General features: G+C 46.4%; 1 protein-coding gene and 1 long non-coding RNA gene across 7 annotated transcripts in view; one reads left to right on the top strand and one right to left on the bottom strand.

Annotated features, from left to right (window-relative positions):
* The window catches only part of smtnb (smoothelin b), an 82,739-nt gene that overhangs the window by 30,095 nt on the left and 27,523 nt on the right, over nucleotides 1–25,121 (bottom strand). For 4 of the 6 annotated variants that reach the window (XM_088618248.1, XM_088618251.1, XM_088618250.1 and 1 more), the window contains exons 6-9: nucleotides 14,212–14,311; nucleotides 7,145–8,418; nucleotides 4,971–5,025; nucleotides 2,143–2,814 (exon numbers count right to left, since the gene is read on the bottom strand). In XM_088618248.1, the coding sequence (XP_088474374.1) occupies nucleotides 2,143–2,814; nucleotides 4,971–5,025; nucleotides 7,145–8,418; nucleotides 14,212–14,311 (2,101 nt within the window). Of the gene's footprint in view, nucleotides 1–2,142; nucleotides 2,815–4,970; nucleotides 5,026–7,144; nucleotides 8,419–14,211; nucleotides 14,312–20,178; nucleotides 20,304–25,121 lie in introns of those variants that run through there. The other 2 variants (XM_088618252.1, XM_088618249.1) reach the window with 2 other exon arrangements.
* On the top strand, nucleotides 5,536–24,795 carry LOC148641837 (uncharacterized). The gene is made up of 4 exons (XR_015929822.1): nucleotides 5,536–6,190; nucleotides 11,056–11,250; nucleotides 11,882–12,022; nucleotides 20,933–24,795. It is a non-coding gene; the product is annotated as an uncharacterized LOC148641837 (long non-coding RNA).

Here is a 25,121-nt window from a genome sequence, read left to right as displayed (position 1 = left end):
AGTGGAGGGGAGATGGCAGCCAATGACCCCCTCCTCTCCACAGAGCGAGCACACTGCAGCTCGCCTTTGGAGAGTGCAGACACATTGGCACACCAAACTGTTATAGAGGCATCCAGAATACGATCAGTAAAGAGTGAATACATGGTCTATACAGGATCTTACAGAGACTGCTTTTGGAACAGCAAGGAATTTATTGTGTATTGTCAAAGGACGTGATAACTAGAGTGATTCAGATCGCCATCAGCACCAGAATAAACCTGCAATCAATGGCACGCAGAGCAAGAGCTGATGGAACAAGTGACAGCTGATGGGAGGCCTTGGGTTTGAAGCCCCCGTCACTACGGCACAAGCTCAACAGAGGAGGCTGGAGGACCCAGCCCCTGCCCGTCGGTCACATTCTCACCTGCTCTGGAGACAGAGGGCCCCTCTCACTGCACTGCGCTCTTCTGCACTGCAGGAGTGGGACGTGGTGCCACAGAGCTCACGCCAACACAGGTCCTACATGCAGCCATTCCTCCGAAACATGTCGCTCCCTTTGCAAAAACGCTCTGGAACACTCTTTTGCTACATTAATTACAAATAAGAAACCCTTCAAGCCGATTTTGTAAGTGGGAAAGAATTCAGTCGCTTCTCAAACAGGAGAAGCAGAAAGCAGCCCATTGTGCTGAAACGCGCTCCCCCCGGCCGCCACCTCATTGTCTTCACAATCCGACTCCTCCCAGCTGTTTACAGTTTGGATGTTCTTTGACTTTTAATGAAGCCCGCTGACTCCTGGAATAAGCGCCTGCTTGTGCTCGTTTCGGTCTCTGCACATTCCTCGCTGCGCTGGTGCGGAGCCGTGGCATTCGCCGCCCACGTGCGCAGTTTACACTTCCCTGGAAACGCGACCGACTCCGCTCTCCTGGGCCCTGAACGCTGGCCCACCGTGTGCTGAGGTGAGCAGGTGGAAACCTCTGGGACACAGCTCTGCCACAGGAGCCCATCGGCTCGGCTCAACTACTACTCTTCTTCCTCCAATCCCCCTCACAAAACATGCACACACCTCTGCTTTTCAGGACCAGCAAAATACTAAGACAGCAATTTATAAAGCAAAACCTGCCAAGATATCCGTTTAGAACTTTGCTTTCTATTACAACACTCGATGTTATAATATAATAATGTTATAAAAAAGTTTGTTTTCCTGAGTAAGGAGGAAAGTCAGGCCATTCAGATATTCTTACTATGGTTCATCATGTTGTGCTTTATGTTTAAGAAAAAAAGCATAACAGGAATATTTAGTTTTTTTACCGAGGGAATTAGTTCCCAAACGGTTTTTTTCCCGTTCAGGAGAAAAAATGCAGCTCTTACAAGCCGACACAGGAGACATGAAAGTGTTTCAGGATACGACATGTAGAAGGCAAGACTTCAAGGGCTCCGCTCACCAGGACCCTCCCGCTGGTGCGAAGGTGACATTTAAAAAGCACTGAATACAGACGCGCTGAACATATTTGGGTTAATCCACTTACTGATGTCTGTAGAAAATCTCTTTAAAACCACTTATTCACATGTCAATGAATACATTAATGCAATACTTATATACGTGATCACCAATACGAACCAGGGTGGCACAGCTTTCCAAATCAAGGCTATGCAGGGGACAATATTAAAAACCAGGTACTGTACATACCACTCAATCACAATCACAGAAATGATACATTCCAAGCTTTGCATAGCCATGCAGGAACCTGCTGGCATAACAGCAACCTGTTTACTCTACAGCTCATAATTAATAGTGAACATTATTGTGCTGATCGAACCTGCACATTCCATGTAAAACCTCTCACTAACTTAATAGGACTCTAATACTAAAAGAATAATAAATAAGCAATAGTTCATTTTATGTGAAATCTGTTTAAGAAAGTAGTGAGGAATATTTTCCAGAGACTTTTTGGATATGGAATGAACTGGTCTGGTTCATACTTGTTTTTAAAATCCTTCATAAAAGAAACATTTCAGCTTGTTTACCTTTGTGCATGAGAATGTGATGAAGGATCACCACCTAACAGAGAAGCAAGACAGTTTCCTAAGCAATCCAGAAGAGGTTTTACAAACAGATGAGCCACTCGGGACCCGGCTCTGCACCCCGGTGTGACAGTCGCCTACCTGCCCGCTGGCCCACGGGGCTCCTCGTCACCCGGGCGCCGTTGCCGGAGCCTGAGGGGTGCCCGTTCTTGATCTCAATGGTGAGCAGGGTCTTCATGTCGGGGTCCTGTGCCTGGCAGGGGGCAGGAGCGCTGGGGGTGGGACTCTCAGGTGCCACCCTCGGGGTGCTGTGCTGGTCTGAGCTGGCCGAGCCGGGTCTCAGCTTTTCATCCCTCGATGACGTGACCTCGGAGGCCTGGGATTGGCTGCTCTCGAGCTCCGAGGGGGGGGGCGCTCCAGGACCCGGCGCGTCAGCTGGCAGCCCCCGCCACCTCCCAGCCCCGCTTCGGGACAGAGCGGCAGAGCTCTCGCAGGACGCAGAGCCCGCACCGGAGCGCCCGGCTTTCTCCTGGGAAGAGGTAGGACCCGACACATTTCTCCCATTCCTCTCCCTTCCTCTGGGCTCCCTTTCCACCCTGGAGGGCTTTTGGAGGCAGTGGTCTTCAAAGAGGCTGGTCACCTTCGACACCGGCGTTTGCACGCGATAGCTTGGCACGGCCCCGTTGCGGACAGCTGCCCTCCTCTGCCCCGAGAGGCTGGCCTCCGGCTCGGTGAACTTCTTCACCCGGTCGCGCACCGAGCTGGACCTGCTGAAGGCAGAGGCAGGCTCCTTCCTCCCGGCAGTGCGCTCTGCTGCAACACAGGGCAGAGACACCGCTCAGCTTAGCTCGGGACAGCCCCCCAGCAGCCCTCGCCCACTCCTGCTCTGCTCCCCCACCCCCGGCTCGCACAGCGAGCAACTTTCTTTCTTTCTTTTTCACCCTGCCTTGTCCAGATGTGACTATTTACTCTTGTCCAGCTCTGATGTGCTGTTAAGCTTCTCCTGGGTTTTCCTTCCCCCTCTGACCTAACTAAAAAGCCTTCTTTGCCACTGATTTCCTCCCATTACATTTGCGTTAAAAAAAACAGCTTTAAATTTAACATCAAGTCATCTCAAGCATTTTAAGACAAACATTTATGTTACAGATACTTTACTGCTATGTTGCAAAGGCACATTAAAGCAGTTCCTTTTAAGGTCAAAGGATATGCGTACATTTTTCTTTTAAAGCTCATGTGCTGCTATTAACTCCACGCCAGATCTCAACACTGCACAAGGTTGGAGTAAATACACAACACAGCAGTGTGTAGTCACTGCACTACTAAGAAAAACTGAGATGAAGAGAGAAAGATCTGTTATAGGTCACTTCATTTTGAAATGTATTATTCTACAGAGAACTGTTTTTATTCAGAGCTGAAATTAATTTTACACTAAAAGAGCCATCACGCGTCAACCCATAATTTCACATTTGCTGTATGCTTTATGGGAATGCTTTTCATTACTACTGGCTGCTTCTTTTACATTTCATTTACTGAAATGTAATTAGTTAATTAGCAAATCCAGCAAAACTAAGAGCTTCGGCAAGGACACACGGACATTTACTCTCCAGTAAACAATGCTGTTGTTGTGCTCTACTTTTTAAAGCTCTTTTAACTACAATGGCAAAGTTTCTGCATCTTATGATTAATTCCATTCCAGATCTGAGAACTGCATTAAAGTTAAAGTTTTGCACATCCGATAGTCTGTGCAGTGACGTCAGCGAGATCGTGAGCGCGTGATAATATCGTATAAGTGTGGCTTCCTGTCTAAGACTGTGGGGCTACAGTACACTTACAGTCCTCAAGCATGGTAGGGCTGTCGAGTCCTGGTTCTGGTGTGCTGATGTGTCATTCTATCTCGGCTCAAAACAACGAACTTAGGTGACAGATGGCCATACAAAACGCACAGGATTTTAAAGTTGCCCTAAACAACAAGTGTGCGAATATTGTGCTAGACCTTGCAGCTTCAGAACCGAGAGCAGCAAACGTGTAACAAAGATCGGCTGATCACTCTTCCTGTCACCGTTTGGATAGGGGGAAATCAGTGTAACTCATTGGACTCATCAATTCCCTTAATTTCCAATAAGAATTACCAGATGGTATTTTAGTATTTGATTGACATGAATTAATTTCTTTCAGTTTAAGGCCACCCATCCTATCCCAGAGGAGCCTCCAGAGCCCTGTGCTCACTACACTGGCCAAGACACTGCCTCTCCAGAGCTGCCAAGACCACGCTTGCACACTGATACAAATCCATCATAAAGCCAATCTACGAGTCACACGGGGCATTGTGTAACCTTTCTTAAAAAAAAGGGCTTATTTCTTCAACAGAAAATCCCATAAACAGCATGGCGTTAGGGGCATGATCCAAAAGTCAGTTAAATAAGACCACAGTAATACGTTGCTCCCAGTTTTCCAGAAGAGTGCTGAGCTGCGAGGTAACCTCACACACACGTGTATGGTCCTAACCAGTGCTTAAGTTACTGTGCAGAAGAGCTCTCCTCACACACAGGCGGGTGAGAGCACTGAGCCTGAGAGCTCAGGACAGCCCACGGAGGAACACAGGGGAGGAGGGAAAAGGTGTGCAGAGGCTTCTCTGCCTTAAGGAGGCAAAAAATGTACATCGGTTCAGAGGGACCGCCTCGTGTTTCTAACCTCTCCTGGGAGATGGAGGAAGGCAGACAGCACAGAGGACGTCTGTAGATCCATCCTCACGGAAAACCGGGCGAGCGCGCAGGCTCCTGCCCCTATAAGGTCTCGTTTGTGCTCCGAGCAGAGACAGAAATAACTCAAAAAGCAATCAGCGCGGTGGACGAGACAGCCCCCAAACCTCCCCAGCAGGACAGTGACCACTACCCAGTCCACTCGCTCCCACTGGACAGCGCTCGACTGCCCGAGCGCGCGGAGCCAGGCAAGCCCGCAGCGATTCTTACCCGAGTCCTGGGCGGGGCGCCGCAGGGCCGGCGAGGGGTCCGAGCTCCCGGGGCGCTGTGGAGAGGAAAGACAGGAGTCATCTCAGCTCAACTCCACTGAGCCTCCCCCCCGACTCGGACATTTAATAAACTCTCCCACATCACTCTATAAACCACACGACAACAAAGTAAGCATAAAACCACCAATATAAATATATTTTAAATAACTGTGGTTGCATTTTATCTTTGTCGTTACTTATTGAAAGTTTTAAATTACAGTGCAGTTTCTGATTTTCAGCACTTTCGTCGCTTCTCAAAGCGGAGTTTCTGTTAGAAGATCTTTTCTGATGCTACAAAAGTTCATTTTTTGCCCCCAACTTCTTAATGTTCTAAAACTGATTTTTTTTCTTTGAATCTTAATCAAGCCAGATGTTCTTGTTGACAGGGAGGCAAAGAACAAATGTAGAGCCCAAAGAAAAAGGTGAAGGGACTGCAGTCTGACTGGAGCCGTGCAGAGCTCTCTCTAAAACCGCACTGTGGAAAGATGTTACTCTCATACTGCAATGCTTTGCTGTTTTTTTGCATTATGATGATTAAGTTCTTATCATTTAAAGATTAACCACTCTAGAGCAAGGCTAGGGGAGCACCAGGATTTAGAGAAGATCCCAAGATCACCCCAAGAAGGATGGAGCCCCAGGCCACAGCGGCAGCCCTGTGTTTGGCTTGGCTGGAGTTCAAAGCCACATTCTGTTCCAACACTTTTCACGCATTCATGCAAAAAAATGTGAAAATGTGAGGTGAAAAAACCAAGACCTCTTGAATCTGAATCGTATTCTGTTTTGTAACTATAGGAATACTAAGGCTTGGGTGTACAAATTCAACCAGAACCAACAAAAGCTGGACAAGGTGTTTGCTCGGAAACTCAATGCACAATATATTGCTCCTGTGTGCTTCATACATGTGGAATTACCGACGGTGATATCATTCTAAACGTTGTGCATGAACAGAGAAATATGCGTCCTTTTCTTTTAATGCTGTTTTTTTTCCCTTCTGGCTTTAGGTCCCCCTGTGCTGAAAATGTAAACACATTCTCCACAGACAGCTCTTCACAGTGATGTCATGGAGTGAGGGGCGTTCAGGGATATCGGCATTCGTTCCACACAGAACCAAACGTGGACTATAAAACCGCTCATGTCCGTTACCATAATCCCAGTGAGAAAACACTCCATAAACACGGTGAAGTGTGTACATCCATCTCTTGCTTTGTTTATCAGGTTTTTTTCTTGTTTGAAAAGCTAATCTCCCTCTTGATTTAAGCCAGAACCCCACAGCCCTTGTGTTCCAGAAGAAGACAGTGGAGGATCCTCCTTTAATCCTGGCTCTTCAGCTTTGTCTGACATTTTTTTTCAAGTGTATTCCACACATCATGGAAACACTTGCCTCTACAGCACATTTATTTCTACGAATGAATTACATAGATTAGGCGTATTATGCTTTGGGGTTTCCATGGCGATGTGGTGTTTATTAAGAGTCAGCTAACTTATTTTGCCGGAGTTGCTGGTGACATTTAGGGACAAAAGTAAAATGAGCCCCCTCTAGTGCTCAGACTGAAGAATGCATGCGATGGACAGGACCCTGAAGCTTTCCAGGGCTGTAGTCACTACAAGAGTACTTCCTGACTGCTCCCTTCATTTGGAGCAGGGCTTTTAATAGCATATCAGTCCCAAAGAAGACTGTAAATACATCTGAAGAAAAAAGTAGTCCTCTTTAATTCTCTCTGCAAACATAACCCAAAACCCCTCACCTTTCTGTTGTGAGATTTCTGCCTAGACGAACTTTCTTTACAGACTCAATTGTGGAGAGAAAATGTGCAGGGGACACACATGCAAGCATGCATGTAAAATGTCCTTTAACTCAGAGTTCTTGCACAACATCGGGCAGCATGTTCTACAGCAGGCTTCCATGAACATTTGGAGCTCAAATCCCAGAAGTCTATATAAGGGTTGCTGTGTCACTATTTCAAGTCTCTTTAATTGATGAAAAAACAAAACTCAAAGTGAGAACTTGAGAAATGAGATAAGTGTTTTATATTGTTGTAATCAGTGGCTGAGAGATGTTGCACGTCTGTGGAGACAGAACTACGCTGTCTTTCAGACAGGAAGAGTCTTGCAAAGTTGACATGCCTGCAGACTTACCAGTCTTTCACTGCTGCTCTCCTTTGCTTTCTCTCCTCCGTTTAACTGGCCATTCCTGGAGCCAGGGTCCCTCCTGGACATGATGTTCCCATCCACTGCCTCTCTGTCCGTGGTCAAACTCTCTTCGCTGGAGTCCTGTACAACAGCCCCTTCTGCAGTCCTGGTCTCGCACTCCACCTCAGAGTCGGTGCTCGAGGAGCTGGTTGTCCCCTGTGACGACAGGCCCAGGCCCTGCTCCGAGGCTCCGGAGTCCAGGCGCTGGCGTGACGACAGGCCCAGGCCCAGGCCCTGCTCCGAGGCTCCGGAGTCCAGGCGCTGGCGTGACGACAGGCCCAGGCCCTGCTCCGAGGCTCCGGAGTCCAGGCGCTGGCGTGACGACAGGCCCTTCTCCGAGGCCCCGGAGTCCAGGCGCTGGCGTGACGACAGGCCCAGGCCCTTCTCCGAGGCTCCGGAGTCCAGGCGCTGGCGTGACGACAGGCCCAGGCCCTGCTCCGAGGCTCCGGAGTCCAGGCGCTGGCGTGACGACAGGCCCTTCTCCGAGGCTCCGGAGTCCAGGCGCTGGCGTGACGACAGGCCCAGGCCCTGCTCCGAGGCTCCGGAGTCCAGGCGCTGGCGTGACGACAGGCCCAGGCCCTGCTCCGAGGCTCCGGAGTCCAGGCGCTGGCGTGACGACAGGCCCAGGCCCTGCTCCGAGGCTCCGGAGTCCAGGCGCTGGCGTGACGACAGGCCCTGCTCCGAGGCTCCGGAGTCCAGGCGCTGGCGTGACGACAGGCCCTGCTCCGAGGCTCCGGAGTCCAGGCGCTGGCGTGACGACAGGCCCTGCTCCGAGGCTCCGGAGTCCAGGCGCTGGCGTGACGACAGGCCCTGCTCCGAGGCTCCGGAGTCCAGGCGCTGGCGTGACGACAGGCCCAGGCCCTTCTCCGAGGCTCCGGAGTCCAGGCGTTGCCGCGACGACAGGCCCAGGCCCTTCTCCGAGGCTCCGGAGTCCAGGCGTTGCCGCGACGACAGGCCCAGGCCCTTCTCCGAGGCTCCGGAGTCCAGGCGTTGCCGCGACGACAGGCCCAGGCCCTTCTCCGAGGCTCCGGAGTCCAGGCGTTGCCGCGACGACAGGCCCAGGCCCTTCTCCGAGGCTCCGGAGTCCAGGCGTTGCCGCGACGACAGGCCCAGGCCCTTCTCCGAGGCCCCGGAGTCCAGGCGGTGCCGCGATGATACCGGCCCAGAGGGCTCCTCTTTGTTGAGAGGATCCAGGATTAAAACCATTCTGGGCGTCTTCCCTGTAGGAGGAAAAAACACCCTGTCACAACTGTAGGAAGTTGTCCAGAAAAGTGCTGGTCTTCTCACGGCCGTGAGAAACCACCAGTCAAGAAGGCCGGCTATCGAACAGGAGGAGACCGAGGGAGAGATGTTAATAACACACCGCCAGGAAGGCAACAAACCAGGGGAGGCCATTCAATCAAGCCCATCCAGTTCGATCCCTTACGTGCTGGGGTTACTGGTCATACTGGGAACAGCCAGCCCACCAATCAATCCCAATCTGGTCATTTACGTGTCTATTAAAATGAAATGAGTTTAAAAAATAATTAATAGTATTTAGGTTAAGTGTGTAAATGGCAAAATTATTTGATCAATTCTTACAGTTTTTTTAGATGTGTCTTCATGAAAGATTTGAACGCGGGGAAAAAATTTGTTGGGACGTTCAGGTGGCAAGACACCGTAAAAACGAAACGCAAAAAAAGTTCAACTACCAGATCTGAGGTGATTGAAGTCCAAGGGCACAATTATTACAGTAAACCCTTTGTGTAACGGACTAATGAGAGGAAGGCAAATGGCAAATGTGTTAAATTATAAATAAGATTTTTTTTTCAGTTCAAAATGCATTAAATCGCGAAACATAAATGTATACATTTTACATAAGCTTCCAGATCTTTAGCCTTACTTTTTAAGACTTACAATCAACCTTTAATGACAATTGTTCCTGGGCCTTTTTCTCATGAAATACAAGCTCTTTATTTCAGGTGTAGTAAAAACATTGTATAAAAAATTTGCTAAAGCATACGAAACAATCATAAGCAAATGTTCTCCCACTAAAGAGCACCAACGATATTCCTGAAATTAAAACCTATGAGGAATACACTACTTTTACCTTATTTTATTTGTGCATTTTCTAAAGCTTTAACATACTGTTAGCATTTTAATTCTTTTTTTAATGATTGTCTTTGAAAAGTCTGCAAAAGCATAAGAAAAGCCAACACCCATCGTAAGGAATATGCCTGCCCCTTTAGGCACTATTGATATTCATGTTTTTAAGAACTGTTTAAAGATATGTTGTAAGAAAGATGTAAAAAAGTTTGTTGTCTGGACTAGCTGCTGTTTTATTAATGGAGGAAAAGTCTGGTATTTTCTGATTTAACACACAAAATCCTCCTCGATTAAAGCAGAATCCGTTAAACAGAGGGTTTACTATACTCTAACATTTTTATCCTACAAACAGTATTTGGATAATCATGCTACAACTATAAGAGCATGAGAGCCAAAATCAACTAAGAAAAAAAAACTCTAGAGGACAAACACATTTCCTGCAGAATGAATCACAACTAGGTACTGACAATGCAGGGCCAGATGTGGCATCTATTTCCAGTGTGAACACTGGGACAGGAAGTGGTAAGCGGGCACAGGAAGTGAAGTGGGGGGGAGACAACTCAGACGCCCATAGCTAACTCACCCCTGACATTCCTCTCTTCAGGAAACCACATTCCAAACAACTGCCCACTTCCTCCCCTCCCCGTCAGCCCACTCCCCCCGACCGGGGGAGAGGGAGAAGTTCAGTACTAGAGCAGTGGCTGTACAGAAACCCGACACAGATCGCTTCACAAACAAAGTCATGTCAGATCCCAGGAGCCCTGCTCCTTCCTTACAAGAGGGAGTTCGTCTAAATATGAAAGATGCCTTGTCCATCTCCTCAAACACACCCTTCTGCTCCAGAATTTTCCTCCAAAACGAATAGAATTTGTCTAGTACAGCTCTTGGAAAACTAAAATACAGGGTTCACTGCCAATAAGCACAAAAAAGAAATCTGTGGTGACAGTACTTGGAGGCTGCAATCTTTTCAGGTTTACTTTAGTATTACCACGTCAAAGCCTTTAACTACTAGTAGTAGTTTTCTATGAAAAAAAAAAGCTTTTTTTTTACTGAATTACGCTAGCATATTATAGTATACTATTATAGAGTATTCTTTTATATCGTATGATACTTTGTAACAATACGATTTTGTCCTGCAATAACCTGGAAAAATCTTTTAGCAGGGATTTGCATGCTCACAGGTATCGGTCTTGTGCCTCATCTGCAGAGCTACAGATAGAAACCAACATTGTTAACACAAATCACAGAAGCACTTGTTTTGTATACATTCAAAAGTGCCCTTGGCAGGCCACTCACTTCCTGCTGACCACTGGCCACAGTCCTGGTAGGAGTTAAGATTCACGCAGGTGCACAGTGCTTCAATCTGCGCTTCTGAGGTGAGGTTTCGTGCTGCTCATGAATGAACCTCCAAATGAGATCTACCTTTTCCGACTGGAATGTGTATTAGCAGATATAACTATCACTGCTGATCAAACGTAACTGCAAAAAGGGGCTTCCTGAGTGCCAGCTGTATTGGGGTCTTATTATAGGTGGGTACCTGCAGTTCCACAGGGGCGATTCTGACTTCAGCCACCACAGGAACGTTTGCTTATCAGGCCCCGAGAACTCCACTGCAATCGATTTGCATAATGGGCAAAAGAGCATTGCAGTGCACCAACAATGGAATATTAGTTCTGCATCTTTCTGCCAAGAAACAAAACATGCACTAGATACTAGATACACTTAGTACCTCCTAATTGTTTTGCAATTTGCTTTTGATTTCTCTGCTGCAGGAGAAATGGTGTTGTCAACAGCTGCACACAGATCACTCCCAGGTCCACAGACTTTCCAAGCACAGCTGTCCATACAGTGGAAACCCAGCAGGAAGTACCTGCAAAGGTGTCGGAGGACTTGGGCATCGAACCACAGGGATGAATTACTAGCACTGCCAACGCAGGAGTACAGCCTACACTTCAAGGCAGTCGCGTGTAAGATCTCCAACGGGCCCATTTCAAACTGCACACACATGTCTCATTTTTCTAACTGGTAGTTTTCTAAATTATAACCTGCTCCACGCTGTGGTTCAGTGAAACTGCTCCAGCTCTTTCCAGCTCGCTCACTGGATTCCTGCGGGTTTTCAGATCCCCTCCTCCTGCTCTCTCCACAAGTCCCACGAAGCAACAGACAAGAGAGCTTCCCTGTTCCCCGTATTCAGCAATATTTAATTTGGGCCTGTTAAACCGCCAGTCAGAAATTGCAGGGTGGAAGTGCTGGAGAGAGGAGAATAATGTATTTTTGGTCAATATTCAAGCACTGTGTGCTGAGAATGGACTGCTTTAGCACAAATTAATGACATGGTGCAATGGAACACACTGAATTGAATGGCCGGGGAAGTACAATTGAAACAATAGGGCTAGAAATGTTTTAACCTTTAAATGCGCCAAAACAAAATGTATAAAACGGCTCCATCACTGCTCGGTAGCCACAGAACATTAGCACTAAACAAAATTAAAAAAATAACTTTCATTAAAAAGCATAACTCTGCATTAAAGGTATTATGGGGGTAATCTGTAAAGCATTTTCAATTCAAGCTGGTTTAACACTGATACTTTTCCCCAGGTCATTTCCTGGCTGGAAGAGCCGAAGAAAACGGATGCACTGCTACTGCACTGTTCTCTTCTGCTCACCAAAGGACACTTGGCCTCTACAAATCCAAACATCTGGCTCAGCGGTTTTGTGATGCTCCGATGAAACTAAGCGGTAGGCAAAAAGCAGCAAGTGCTGTGTGCATAAACTACTTTATGTACCTTCAGTACACAAGCCCATTCAAAGCAGCCTGTACATAACCAAACAGATTTGCACCGCGTTGGCATCACTAATTAATTGCTTTTAACATGTTCAATAAATATAGAACACAAACTCAGCAGAGGCAGCAAATGAACACTAAAGATAGCATATAATTAGACAAACAGGAAAAAATACAAATTACTGTGAACACTAAGATATTAGCTCTGCATTTAAGGCAGAAATGTTTATCACAGGTGCTTGTAAAATCACCTTCGGGGAGTCTGAATAATTCAGAGAAGCAAGGCTGCTGGCGTTTGTTTATCTGGGAATAAACTGGCGCTAAATAAACCTGGCTTCTTATCTAGCACAGGCTTACCTATTGTTGGGTTTCCATGCAGGAGACTAAAAACAGTTCATCAATAATTCAGGCTACTAAAGAGAAACAAAAATAACAAATGCAGCGACAGAAGGGAAATCTGATTCATCAGCGAGCCGAGCCAGTCTTTCACCACTCCCACGTGTCTCCCTGTTCAAGTCACATAGATCAGTGCACAATCGGCCCATCAGAAGCACTTCAGATTCACTTGTTGCCTTAAAATATCTTAAAACAGTTTTGACGTGTATGCAACACGTACACGCAGACACTCTGCAGTCTTGTGGCACATGAATAAAGGAGCAGTTAAGTGCCAATTCAAACCCATCTCCCCCCGGGTTTGGAGTGGAAAACGAGTCGAACGTAAGCAAGGACTAACCATGTGAGTAAAACGGTCCACTCCAGCAGGAGACGGGCAGAGAAGGGCCAGACAGGGCAGCGGTCAAAGATGCTCGGGACTTTGGGACTGTTTCGGACAGTCTTCCGAGGCAGAAACGGACAGTTTTAAAGCGATCGTGTCTGTCTTGCCACAAGAGCTCTCAATGTTGGCTTGGAGGTCTATATACAAGTGAGCATCCTGGTAGCCATCCTGTGCCCACTGAACCTCACACTGCCCAGTGTGCTTCTCACTCCTCACACTTAACGTCACCCAAGCCATGGGGAGCACGTCCTGTCCTTCTCACTCTGTCCGGGGTGTCACGCCAGAAGCTGTATTTGGGCCGATGCAGTTATGGCACTTTGAGAACGGATTTAAGCCATGCAGGAGCGAGCCAGGTCTGGGGTGAAGGGATGAGGCTGGAGCAGGTGTCTCAGGGCCTCCTCGGGCTCTTCCCTCTGGACTGAACGTCACAAGCTCACGCCCAGATCTGGGTGCGGACTTACTGCCCGACAGAATGACGAGATGTCCTGCCCACACTGCAGTAAGTAAAGACCCAGAGCTGGTGGTGTTATGATTGAAATATCCCAAACAAATAAAAGTCAAACCCATCAGTCCAACCCAATGACGTGAACATGAATATTGAAGCGAATGCACCTTCTCAAACTGCTGTTGGACAGTTTTCCTTCTGAGAAAGGTAATAATAAAATAATAATAATAATAATTGCTTACAGTTATATAGCGCTTTTCTGGACACTCCACTCACAGCGCTTTACAGGTAATGGGATCTCCCCTCCACCACCACCAGTGTGCAGCGCCACCTGGATGATGCGACGGCAGCCAGAGTGTGCCAGAGCGCTCCCCACACCAGCTCTCAGTGGGGAGGAGAGCAGAGTGATGAAGACAGTTCAGAGATGGGGATTATTAGACCATGATTGGTAAAGGCCAATGGGAAATTTGGGCAGAACACCGGGGTTACACCCCTACTCTTTTCGAGAAACGGCCTGGGATTTTTAATGACCACAGAGAGTCAGGACCTCGGTTTTACGTCTCATCCGAAGGACGGCGCCTGTTTACAATATAGTGTCCCCGCCACTATACTGGGGCATTAGGACCCACATGGACCACAGGGTGAGCACCCCCTGCTGGCCCCACTAACACCTCTTCTAGTAGCAACCTTAGTTTTTCCCAGGAGTCTCCCATCCAGGTACTGACCAGGCACACACCTGCTGAGCTCCAGTGGGTTGCCAGTTGTGAGCGGCAGAGTGATATGGCTGCTTGAGATTTAGATCAGCTGCCTAATTTATTACAATGAAAGAAGCATGACCTGAAATGATCAGAAATGCTCAGATGCAGACTCCCCCTTCAAGTAATCCTTGTTAAAAGCACTAAATGCTGAGAAGGGGTCCTTACCTGCTCTCTGCAGCTCTCGGTTTTGGGTATCCTGACTGCGTAGCTCTCGGATCTGAGCTCTGATTCGCTGCCTCTCCTCCAAGCTTTCCTGTTCTGGGTCCTGCAAACAACAAGAGCAAGAGATCTCAACACCGGCTGGCTCCTACGACAATCTGTCTTTTTCATGAAGTGTTCAGAATGCCGCAAAGACGTATTGCATATCATTAATTGGACTGAAAAGGAAGGAAATGACACTTAATTTCACAGTTTTACAAGACCCTTTCCATTAAAGAATTAAGAACGTATGTAAAAAGAAGAGACTTCGCTTGCTTAGCGTATGAGCATCTTCCACTGCAACTCAGATGGTTTGCAGGGTTTCTACAATGAAGTAAGACCCAGAGAAGCCTGAAGTGCGAGTTCTGCGGACTCATCCACTTAAAAAAGAAACCCCCAGCCTGGCTGATGGGCAGTCAGGTACGTCCATCCGTCCTGAGAAACGCCATTCAGACCGATTCAGGTCAGTACCCTGGGTTGTCATGACAATGCAGTTCAGCACACTCCTTACCGAAGGGCTGCTATAGGAGGAAGGAACGAGCTACTCAGCCACCCCAGTACCCTGTGCTCCTTCAAAAAAAGGCCGCTAGCTAATTGATCTGAGGATCACATCCATATGACCATCAGTACCATATGAGCTAGATGGGGCGAACAGCACCCTCTTTTTTGTACCTGTTCTTCCGATTCTACAGGCGAATGAATTTGGGGAACAGAGTGGGGACTCGCGCAATATGCACGAGAAGAGTGACCTCAGTGACCTCTGTCCATAACAGCATCTGGTATTTTATCTGATTGGAAGTGTAATCAACACAAACAGTGGCTTTGTCCAACTATCCCAGGCCTTTTATTCTAGAGCTTCTGCAAATGTGAAATAAAAACATTGAGAACTTATAGAGCATTTTTTCTTATAGCATATCCATACATTTACAATATAAAAAAACTGCACAATATCCTCATCTAACAATTGCATCGAAGGTAATATGTAGAAGACTATTCTGCGTATACATAATCTTTTCATAAACACAAGATTATTAGGTTTAAGAGTTTAGTAGAACGTGTGAGTAAATAATTTTCTTGTAGGTAAGCAAGCTGTTCTTTTAGTTAATTTAAAAATTCAATGTTCTCTTACAGAAAAATCAGTAAAATTCTATACAAGATCATCAGTTGCACAGATGGACTGTACTTAAACCAGGTTTAGCATCTTTGCAAACCTCACAAGATTAAGTGGTTAAAGATCCTTCTTTAAGCAGACCGAGACCTAAGTGGAAGAAAGATGGCCATACAGTATGTGACCTACCCCTCCAGAATCCTCATTTATTTAAGGCACGTCAGAATCAGCCAGAGCCTGTTCAAGGGCAGACAGCAAAGCTGGCAGGCAAACAGAATGGAAATTGTACTGGGAGACGGCTGAAGGAATCACAGAGGACCTGCAGCATGCAGTCATCAGATTCCCCTCCCACATCCAGAAAGATGCCAACAGGGAACCACTTTCTACCTCTTTCTCTCTATTAAATCAACGAACAGACACTTGCAATTTACAGAGCGTGTGGTACAGCATTGCAGATGGTCAAAACTCAAGTCAAGCAGCAGCTCTTGTCAATGTGCATGCTGCACAGACAGCTGACAGACCCCTGTGGTGTGCAGGAAAGACCCCATGAGGTAATCTCACTCTTTCAAAAGAACATGGATTCCGAAAACAATGGTGATTGATGCCGTGAGAACAACCTCCTAGTGACTGAAAGAAAGCCGAGTGCTGATTCACGTACAGATCACCTCAAGTCTGCAAGAGAGCTGGTGACAAGGTCACACACTTCACCGTTCTCTTACTCCTGTGGCACAAGAGATAAGAAACCCTCAAATGATTTAAACGTCTCTCACGCCAGTTTGGAGAGCTGGTCTATTGACTGTTCTGCCCCAGGCACTCTTCCCACAGCGTGAGGCATAATTACAGCTGTTTGGTCTCCTGTGCGTGAACAGAACTGCTAAACAAACAGGAACGCCCCAGTGTTTGGGGCGACAGACAGTCCCATATGGAGAGGGTCAGTGGCTGAGCCTTCAAACACTGTCCCGCCCACAGAGGACCATGGGATAGCACCCCAGCAGGGCTGACTCATACTCCAACTTCCTCAGGAACTGGCTCCTCGCCAGCCTCTCTCCGAAGCTCCAGACTCCTGTAACTCATCACACCGAGGAGCTGTCTGGACGTCACACTTCACCCCTGCAGCCAGCACAGTCAGTGCACACGTCACACGCTGACGCCTTCACGGCATCACTCAATCTGCGCCACATCCGCGCACTGACGGGCAGCAGGCAGATTAAAACTCAAAAGAGCTTAAAAGAAGAAAAAAAATTAACTGAGAGCTTAACTGGCATTACAGATGACTTAGTGTTGCTAAAGCAAGAACAGTAAGCAAAAGACGTACTGTCTTTCAGTCTCTCATTTACTGATGCAGTTTGTCTTGGTCATCCACGAAGGGCAGGCTGGGTAGCCAGCTTTCCATTGAAGAGCAATTTAAAGTTGAAAAAATGTCATGGTTTTGTACAAATACCACCGATCACTTACATTTTCTGCGCAAATTTACTCAAAATAACCAGAGCAGGAAGTATCCAGCACTTATGGGCTGACAGCCTAAAGGCCATACAATCTAAAAACGATTTCTTCTCTCAGATGGGTCCTTTTTTGTATCTCCTTCCTTTTAAGGGGTGTGGTCAGTAGGTCACTTTTTGACAGGTACAGCCAGGTCACTCACCAAATGCACAGTCAACAAGTTCCCAGCTTCTTTAATCTTCCAAACTCAACAGAACACTAAATAACTAGTGGCCAGCTGTGCTGATTAAATCAAAGATGAGCAGATAACAGCAATCAGAAGCCATGCATTCTTTCAATTCCTGTCTCCCACTCCCCTCAGTAGCGTCTTATCTGCAGACTCCCATACAGGCAGTCGTGCAGCAAAACACAGCGAATCTCCCTCCCAGAGCCCTCTGATGGGATTAAAGCGAGTTCCTGTTGGATAGGAGCCATCTGATATGGCTTTAAGGTACTGATAAAGTTTAAAGTAGAACACAAGTGATGTTGTTTTTATCAAAGCTCTAGATTTCATTTTTGTTAAATAAAAAGATCTATCAGAGATATATTCATGCTGGTGGACTATGTATCAAAGCAGACAGAACCTTCTCTTGTAATACAATAAGGGAATGTTTTGTCTCATTGGTCTGACAATTAAGACTGTTTTTCCCCCCCATTCTTAATTTGAACCAAATGGGCAACACCAGGAAAATTACCAGTGGAGTCTCGAGGGTTAATTAACCATGTTAATTAACCGCCTTCTGTACTCATGGTGTTTTGAACAACGAGATCCGTGCTCGCAATCTATGTGCCCAGATACACAAAACTGATGCCACTGAAGTGCATAACTTAATTTAAATTCTACACTTTTAACTAAATATTCAGATGCATGGCTAAAAGTTCTAAAACTAAATTCCAGGGGGTGATATGCTGAAACTTTATAATTCACCAGTAAGTCCTCATTTACTAAATTGTGTGCAATGCTGGTCAATACATTATAGAAAACGCTGCTCTGGAATCCATCTAGAGAACTACAACATTGCAGATACTGTACATCCCAGGTCTTAAAGATAACTCCCACACTGACAGGCTGAAGGACCTAGAGCTTTTTAGCCTTGAAAAGACAATTATGGTAGGATCTCAAAGTATTTAAAATCCTCGAAAGTCTTGAAAAGCAGCTCAGGGGGTTTCTTCAGAATGACCAGTGGAAAGGGAAAACTGCATGGCAGTGTTTTTGAAACAGGAGGTCTTTCTCTAAGCGTTGTGGCAGTTTGAAACATTGTACCATGCCATGCTGTTCAAGCCGATACCCTGGCTTCTTTCAAGAGCTTATGTGGGCATTCAGCCAAGATCAATATCATCAAGATCATGGCAGCCACGTTCCCAACACACAGCTGGGAACAGAACTGGCCCTCTCCCTGAATTTACTACAGTGACTAAAGCCTTGCAGTCTGCCCAAACCCACTGTCTCCTGCTACACATCCGCATTATAGCTATTTACTTGTGTCCTCATTCAGAATTGACTCCACAGATTTGCCTTTTCACTGTGAGCACAATGATCAAGGCTTTATCAAATTCTGGTCTTGCAAAAGTCAGAAGAAAGAATAAAGCACACACATCATCTTATCCAGCACTGTGAATATCTACTTATAAAACACTATTTAAAAGAAAAAACACTTTTTAAAGTATAAAATGTAACAGAAAAAACTGCAACTCATAAGAGGGAATCAAGTACAGGAGAAAAGTGTCCCACAGAAGAGGGAGCAGGTCTAGACAAACAGTAGAGCAGACCTGGCTGAGCTGTGAATTGCTCAAACTATTATTACACTTACCAAGCTGTGACTGAACACTGTCGGTACCTGCCATAAGGATTAATCAGGGTGGAATACGCAACACATCCCTCTGCTACCTCTCATCGCCATTAATTTACCATTTATTGGGCCTACAGCTAAGGGATTACAGATGGTAAATCCTGCAATATCCAATACTGTTTTTTAACTCGTACAACATGCTTGTCAGAGCTGAAATGAAGCCCAGCACCACTGGCATCACGTGTAGAGCTCATCGGAAGTCTCTCTAACCTCCTCAGCAGTAACCTTTAGAGCAGCTCAGGGTGTAACCCTGCACATCACGTGGTAATCCAAGCTGCAGTCAGTTTCATGGGTAGATCATACCGTAATTGACAAATCAATGAAATATCAATTAGAATAACAAACTTAAAGACACACCACTGAGTAAAGGTAAACTGTCATTTGCACCAAACCACTACAGCTGTTAAGGTTACTGTAATTGTCCAAAATATATAACAAGTTTTTTAAATTATAGTTGATGAACTTGCGCACACCCATTTCTATAACCTGATTATGACCACTGGAACAGGGTTAGAACGCTTGAGAAATTGAGGGTCGCATGCACACCACTGAGGAGCTAAATGGAAAGGCATAAACACGTAACGTAGCATGCCATGCCTTAGCCTAAATTATTTCACTTAAAAATTAAATCACCTTAGATTACAAGCACAGGCTACAGCAAGAGTCCGTTTAAGAGCTGCACATATACCGTCTCCCTGTGAAAGCTGTGTTTTTTTATATGGCATGGCTCTGGAAAAGAACTTAAAGCAAGAGGCTCCCTAAAAACTGATTTTACTGATCACAAAAGACTAAAAAAGCTAAAAAAAAAATTAAAAAGACAAAAAACTAGAAGCTAGATAGCAACTTAAGATAACTTAGGAAGAGTTCAGTGGTACCTTAAAAACATAGGATTCTGCAACCAATCCTGCTGTTTCAGTTCAGAACAAACTTCGATAAGTCCACTTGCGAAGAAGTTAAAAGCTTTTTCCAAAGCTTATCAGATAATCTATTCACAAAAAAACGACCAAAACAAGCCAATTCTGTTTGAGCCAAGTATAGCAGTATACATCACTGCAAGAATGAACAGCCCCAGGAAAGCCAAGTAGCAGACAATACATAAAGGAAACCACATATTTCATTTAACCTCAAGCAATTTCACAACAGGAATAATAATGGAAATGGCATATTTGGTCAAACAGCTTATTGCTTTCAAAATCACTTATTAAAAAAGTGAAATCCGGGTGATGAACAGACATTACAACTATTTCTATTCGATTGTTGAGCCTGATAAGCCTGTACCACACATTTTGAGAAATGAAGGGCATCAATTAAAATCACCCCACACATACTGCTTTTCTTTAGACACTTGTATGTCCAGCTTGCTAAAGTGCTCCCAGCTCTCCATTGTTTCAGTAAATTAACTCCCAGTGAGTCTAGAGACTCTCTCCTGTGACAAGGGACTGTATACAAGACTGTATTCCTGCAATTCCTGTAGTAAGTAGAAAAGTGGGTACCCACCTCAGTGTGCCTGTTCCCATAGGCTCAGTGATCTCATAGACAGAAGAGCTCCCTCTCAGCCAGAACACGCATTACTCACTCTTTCACACGCTCGCTCACACATGCACAGGGCCAGCCAGCCCCTCCCCTCGGCTCTGGGCTCTGCCCTCCCTCTCCGGTCTGCTTCACGACAGCACAACAGGAAACCAGGCAGCTTTAACTTCGGTTTAACTCAAGTCAACCTTTTATTTTAAACTCTATCTACTCTGTAAACCAAAACCAGGAACAAATCTTTGCTGGACTACATTCCAGAAGGAATCTGTCAATACTACTATGAGATATTAGGTGGGAAAAAAAAACCTTTAAATACTATTTTATATTCTTCTCATTGTTCCACAAATACCCCCTTTAAAGACACTTAGTTCCTGGTGGACAGCTCAGAGAACATGGGTCGGAGGATTTAAAGACATTCTTCATGCAGTACGTGACCATCAAAAACTGTTATGGAAACCAAGGTTTTCACTTCACAGTTACCAAGCTTCTCTAATACACAGTTATACTGGTAAAACCAATTAGATAAGCTTGCTTTTAAAATCTTCACCTTACAGCCAGTGAAAATGCTCTTTTCTCTGGGTTTTGTGGGACCTGGTCATTTTGAAGAGCACTAGGGAAAACCAGGAGCAGAAGGTAGGAAACTGAAACTCACTTATATCTGAATTTTCTGAAACGTCTTTTAAATTGCAGTGTTTATGAAACACTTTTTCTCTCCTTACAGCTGCTAGGAGCCTGTAGTCCGCCCTCCTTTGTCAAGACCCCATCCCAACACTTCCGGACTTCAAACTTTCAACTGCTGTCGGATGTCCACTATCTTTCCCGATCAGTCTGCTGCTTGCCTCCCTTCTCCTCTTCCTTCGGAGGTCAGCCTTTAAGATCTCCGCTTCTCCACTTCCTACAGGATCCAGGATATTCTGGGTAACTGTAATGTTATTGTTCACTTGAGAAGTGCTCCCTTTCCAACAGCAATCCATTTGTACACTGACCCGAGGGACACAAGCACTGCCGCCTGCGATGAGACACAGCAGCACCACAGTTAAAATGACCAGAGCTGCGTGACTTGCGTGTCTGTTGGAGAATGGAAGCTGCTCGCCACAAAATCACCACATTACACAGATACTGCAGATGCCCCCTACTGGCTGGGTGTGACAAACCCACACCCCTGGAATGCCCCACTGGTCTGAGATAGTTCAGAACCGCTAACGGCGGAATTAACCTCACTGCTGGACATTAAGAGGTTCACATGTTTACAGACTCTACTACAGCGGCTCAGCCGTAGCAGTTATCTGCAAATGAGCTGCTCTCCGTGTTCTCCCACAGTAACCCTGTAGGTCAGGAGTGATGTCATAACACTGGTTCCAGAGCGAGAAGCCTGCAGGGAAAACAATACCAGACCATCCTGAAACCTGCCTCCAGCAGCTTGTAGTATTACTGCAAGAGCTGTGTGGTTTGTGAATCATTACCAGGATTTATGACCATCCCTCCAGGTGTCACAAGGAAAACCCCTTCGAATGAGACAGAGCCCTGCAGACGCACCTCTTCTCTGATGAACAAACGGGCAGGCTGCCCACCTGTCTCTCAACGACAGGGTTCCAACATGCTGAAGCGGCTCCCTTACGGACTTGTACAAAACAGAAGAGTTTCACACTTCTTTCAACACATTCTCACTTTCCCATCAGCAAATCTCAAGTTTCTAGAACAGGCTGCACAGGTTACTTCAATTAAGTCCTGTAACAATCTCTGGTTCACCTCGGTGTTAATGAGCAGGGCACTACACATGCCACATCAATGACAACAGCTCCCATTCCCAAACGGGTGAGGTCATGTTCCCATTACTGGGCCTTGCAGTGCTCATCCTCTGCTCCCTCTTCTATCCTTCTATCCAGGTGGGGCTGCACACTGTAAAGCGCTTTGAGTGGAGTGTCCAGAAAAGGGCTATATAAGTGTAAGCAATTATTATTAATAATTATTATCCTCGGCACAAGAGGTGTAGAAGAGCACTGCTTGGAGCAAGAGGACAAAAAATATCCACCCTCCTGTTCCCCTGGGACCCCCATCACTGCAGGCTCAGGACCACTCCTGCACCTCTTGTCGTGCAAGTTAACACCGAGGACACGAGCGTGGATTTTAGAAATTCATAATCGCCAATTATTTTTATCAGACCTGCCCAGTTTGGGAACCTGCAGCTGTATGTTTCCCACATGCCTGTCTGCAGCTCTGAGCCCCGTGGCCACACAAGGCGAGAATGAGGAAAGGAACCGGACTCCTCCAGCCTGCCCACCTCTGAGCAACACATCGCCGCCCCCTGCGCGGGCAGCACTCTGCACAGCTGCGGGACCTGGGAGGCCGTCTCCACAAGAGCCCCAGCCCACACACCCCACCCTGCCCTCAGGGGCGGATATCCATTGGGGAACCCTGGTCACAGTCCGCTAGCACCCAGGCCCAGACCCCCGGTCACAGTCCGCTAGCACCCAGGCCCAGACCCCCGGTCACAGTCCGCTAGCACCCAGGCCCAGACCCCCGAGCAGGCGAGCACCTGGAATGGCTGAGCTGCACAGAAGGCCCCTGAGCAGATAGTTCACAGGGAGCACGCAGCATCGCGGGGGGGCCGACACGTCACAGCCTGGAGCAGCATGGTTCTGCGTTTCTCAGTCTCTTAGTGTCGTGTCTCTGTCCTGGAAGCTATATTTACATTAGGTTTTTTTTCCCCCCCATTTAAAAATGCTACATTATTGTTAAAGGCCTCTGCAATCATAACTTTCTTATGAATGAAACAATGCATTCAGAAGACTTGTCTTTACACAAAGAGCTGCGGGAGTGTGCAACAAGCTATCCCCAAGGCTCCCGCAGGAAACAGAGATAAATGAGATGAAATCGCCACCTCCTATTTGAACTCACGGCCTTGCCCTGTGAAAGCCTGTTATACTGCCCATGTCCACAAGAGGGCGATGGATTCAAACATTTCTTCCACATTGGGCAATTCCTGTGGTTCCAACTGCATATTGACAGATGGTTAAGAAACAAACAGACCACTATCTGGGTTTCTTTTACATAAACAACATTTAAATAACAGACATGACAGTAATGACCAGCTAGATCCTATTTACTGTCATCAAATCTACTCCCCTGGAAAAGCTCACAGTTCACTGTGGTTTACGAGTGAAGAATAAACATCTTCTGGGCCCTGAGCTTCGAACAGCTGAGTGCAGCCCAGAGAGGTTCCAAACACTGCTCATTTTTGTCTATACAAGACAACATCAATCACTCCCAACACAACGTTTTTTCCTGCAGTCTTACACACCATTAGAAAATGTAGCTTTTTAAATGCAGTACAAGCTGATACCAAAAAAACTTTTACATTACACTTTCTGTGAACTGTATTATTGCCAAGTAAGCTCCTCAGTTATATGGATAAATGAAATTACTGTTCATTTCCACTTACTCCGATCACAGGAAATTCTATTCCCTTGTTTCACTTGGCAAGAGAATAACCAGTGACAGCCCTTTGCTAACCCTCGTGTGGCTGCTCAGAAGAGTGTGCTGACTACATGTAGGCTCCAAAACCAAGCTACCCCAGAAAGTGCAGGTCTCCTCGCTTTGCCAACTGAATTCAACCCCATTTTCAGCATGTGCCAATCCAGACCGGCTCTGCTGGATGAGACTGAATTAACACAGGGCTTCGCCTGTGCCCACCCCAAGGACAGCAGCCTGAACTTTAACTAGATGCATTTAAGAATAAACTGTCTACCATGATGAGCAGCACATTCTAAAATAAATGCCTAATAAGACCACATCACCAAACAGATGTATTGCAGGAGCAAGCCGGGCATTACTGCGGCCTGTTACTTGTTAAACAGTGAAGGAGCAACAGATGGTGACAATAAGTTGCATCACAGCTTGTCATATCCAAAGGCCTCTTTGTATTATTAGCTACTGTACACAATGAAACCACAGCAGCCACGTGGATGGAATCATAAAGATCAGGCACAGTGGCAGGAGAATAAGGACACGTTTTCAGTAAGCCTGATCCCAGGAGCAGATCCTGGCAGATTCATCCAGAAACCAGGCGACTGAGCTCATTGCAGTCTGGCCTGGAGGCAGAACCTTACTGAAATCTTACATAAATACCACAAAAACAGGGAAAGTGTTAATTGCAAGGTTGGACACCTTCCCTTGAATTTTAGATCCTCATATTGTTTGGGTTACCACTGCTGGGAAAGGAGGAGAGCAAATCTAATGCTCACAACCGGGGTCACTTTCTTGCAGCACTGTCTCCATGAGGTGTTTTCACCCCAACATGTGCTACTGTGGTGGACTCCCTTCACATTCTCTCAGTTTAAACAGAGGTTCAGTTCCTTCTCCAGCAGCACACATTAACACTGATAATCAAGCCCAGTTCAAACAGGAGTGACCTTGTAATGGTCAAGTTGTCAAGACGCCGCTCTCTGCTTACCCGTCAACGGTACAGGAATGTATAGATTGAGCAATCAATGAAGACATCAAGGAATGGAAACTCGCTAATAAGGGTTTCAGTTTTCCCCAAATCCCCTAAATACTCAGTAAATAAAATCACGCTTCACTTTATTTTCCATTGGACTTAAAGCTTGTTTTTAAAATAGCAGTGTTTTAACACAAAAGTTTCCCTCCCCCCCACCATAGTTTGGTTGTATCAAGTCCATTTGGAATCGCTGATTTTTTTTCCCCATGTCTGAGCAACAATCCACAGGTCTGTAATGCGTTAACGCCCCAGCCCTCTACCGGAGACACAGCTCTGACTGGAGGAGAGGCGTGTTCCTGGCGTGGCCCAGGTGCGCTGGGACTCTGGACATGACCGCAGAGCTCAAGTAAGTGACTTTACCAGCTGAGCCACTGAACTGCTGGCTCTGAACCCTCTCAATTCTCAACACCCA

Source organism: Lepisosteus platostomus, chromosome 24 (genome assembly GCF_059453375.1).
Source record: "Lepisosteus platostomus isolate fLepPlt1 chromosome 24, fLepPlt1.hap1, whole genome shotgun sequence".
NCBI lineage: Eukaryota > Metazoa > Chordata > Actinopteri > Semionotiformes > Lepisosteidae > Lepisosteus > Lepisosteus platostomus.
This window is presented reverse-complemented; position numbering and strand designations above follow the sequence as displayed.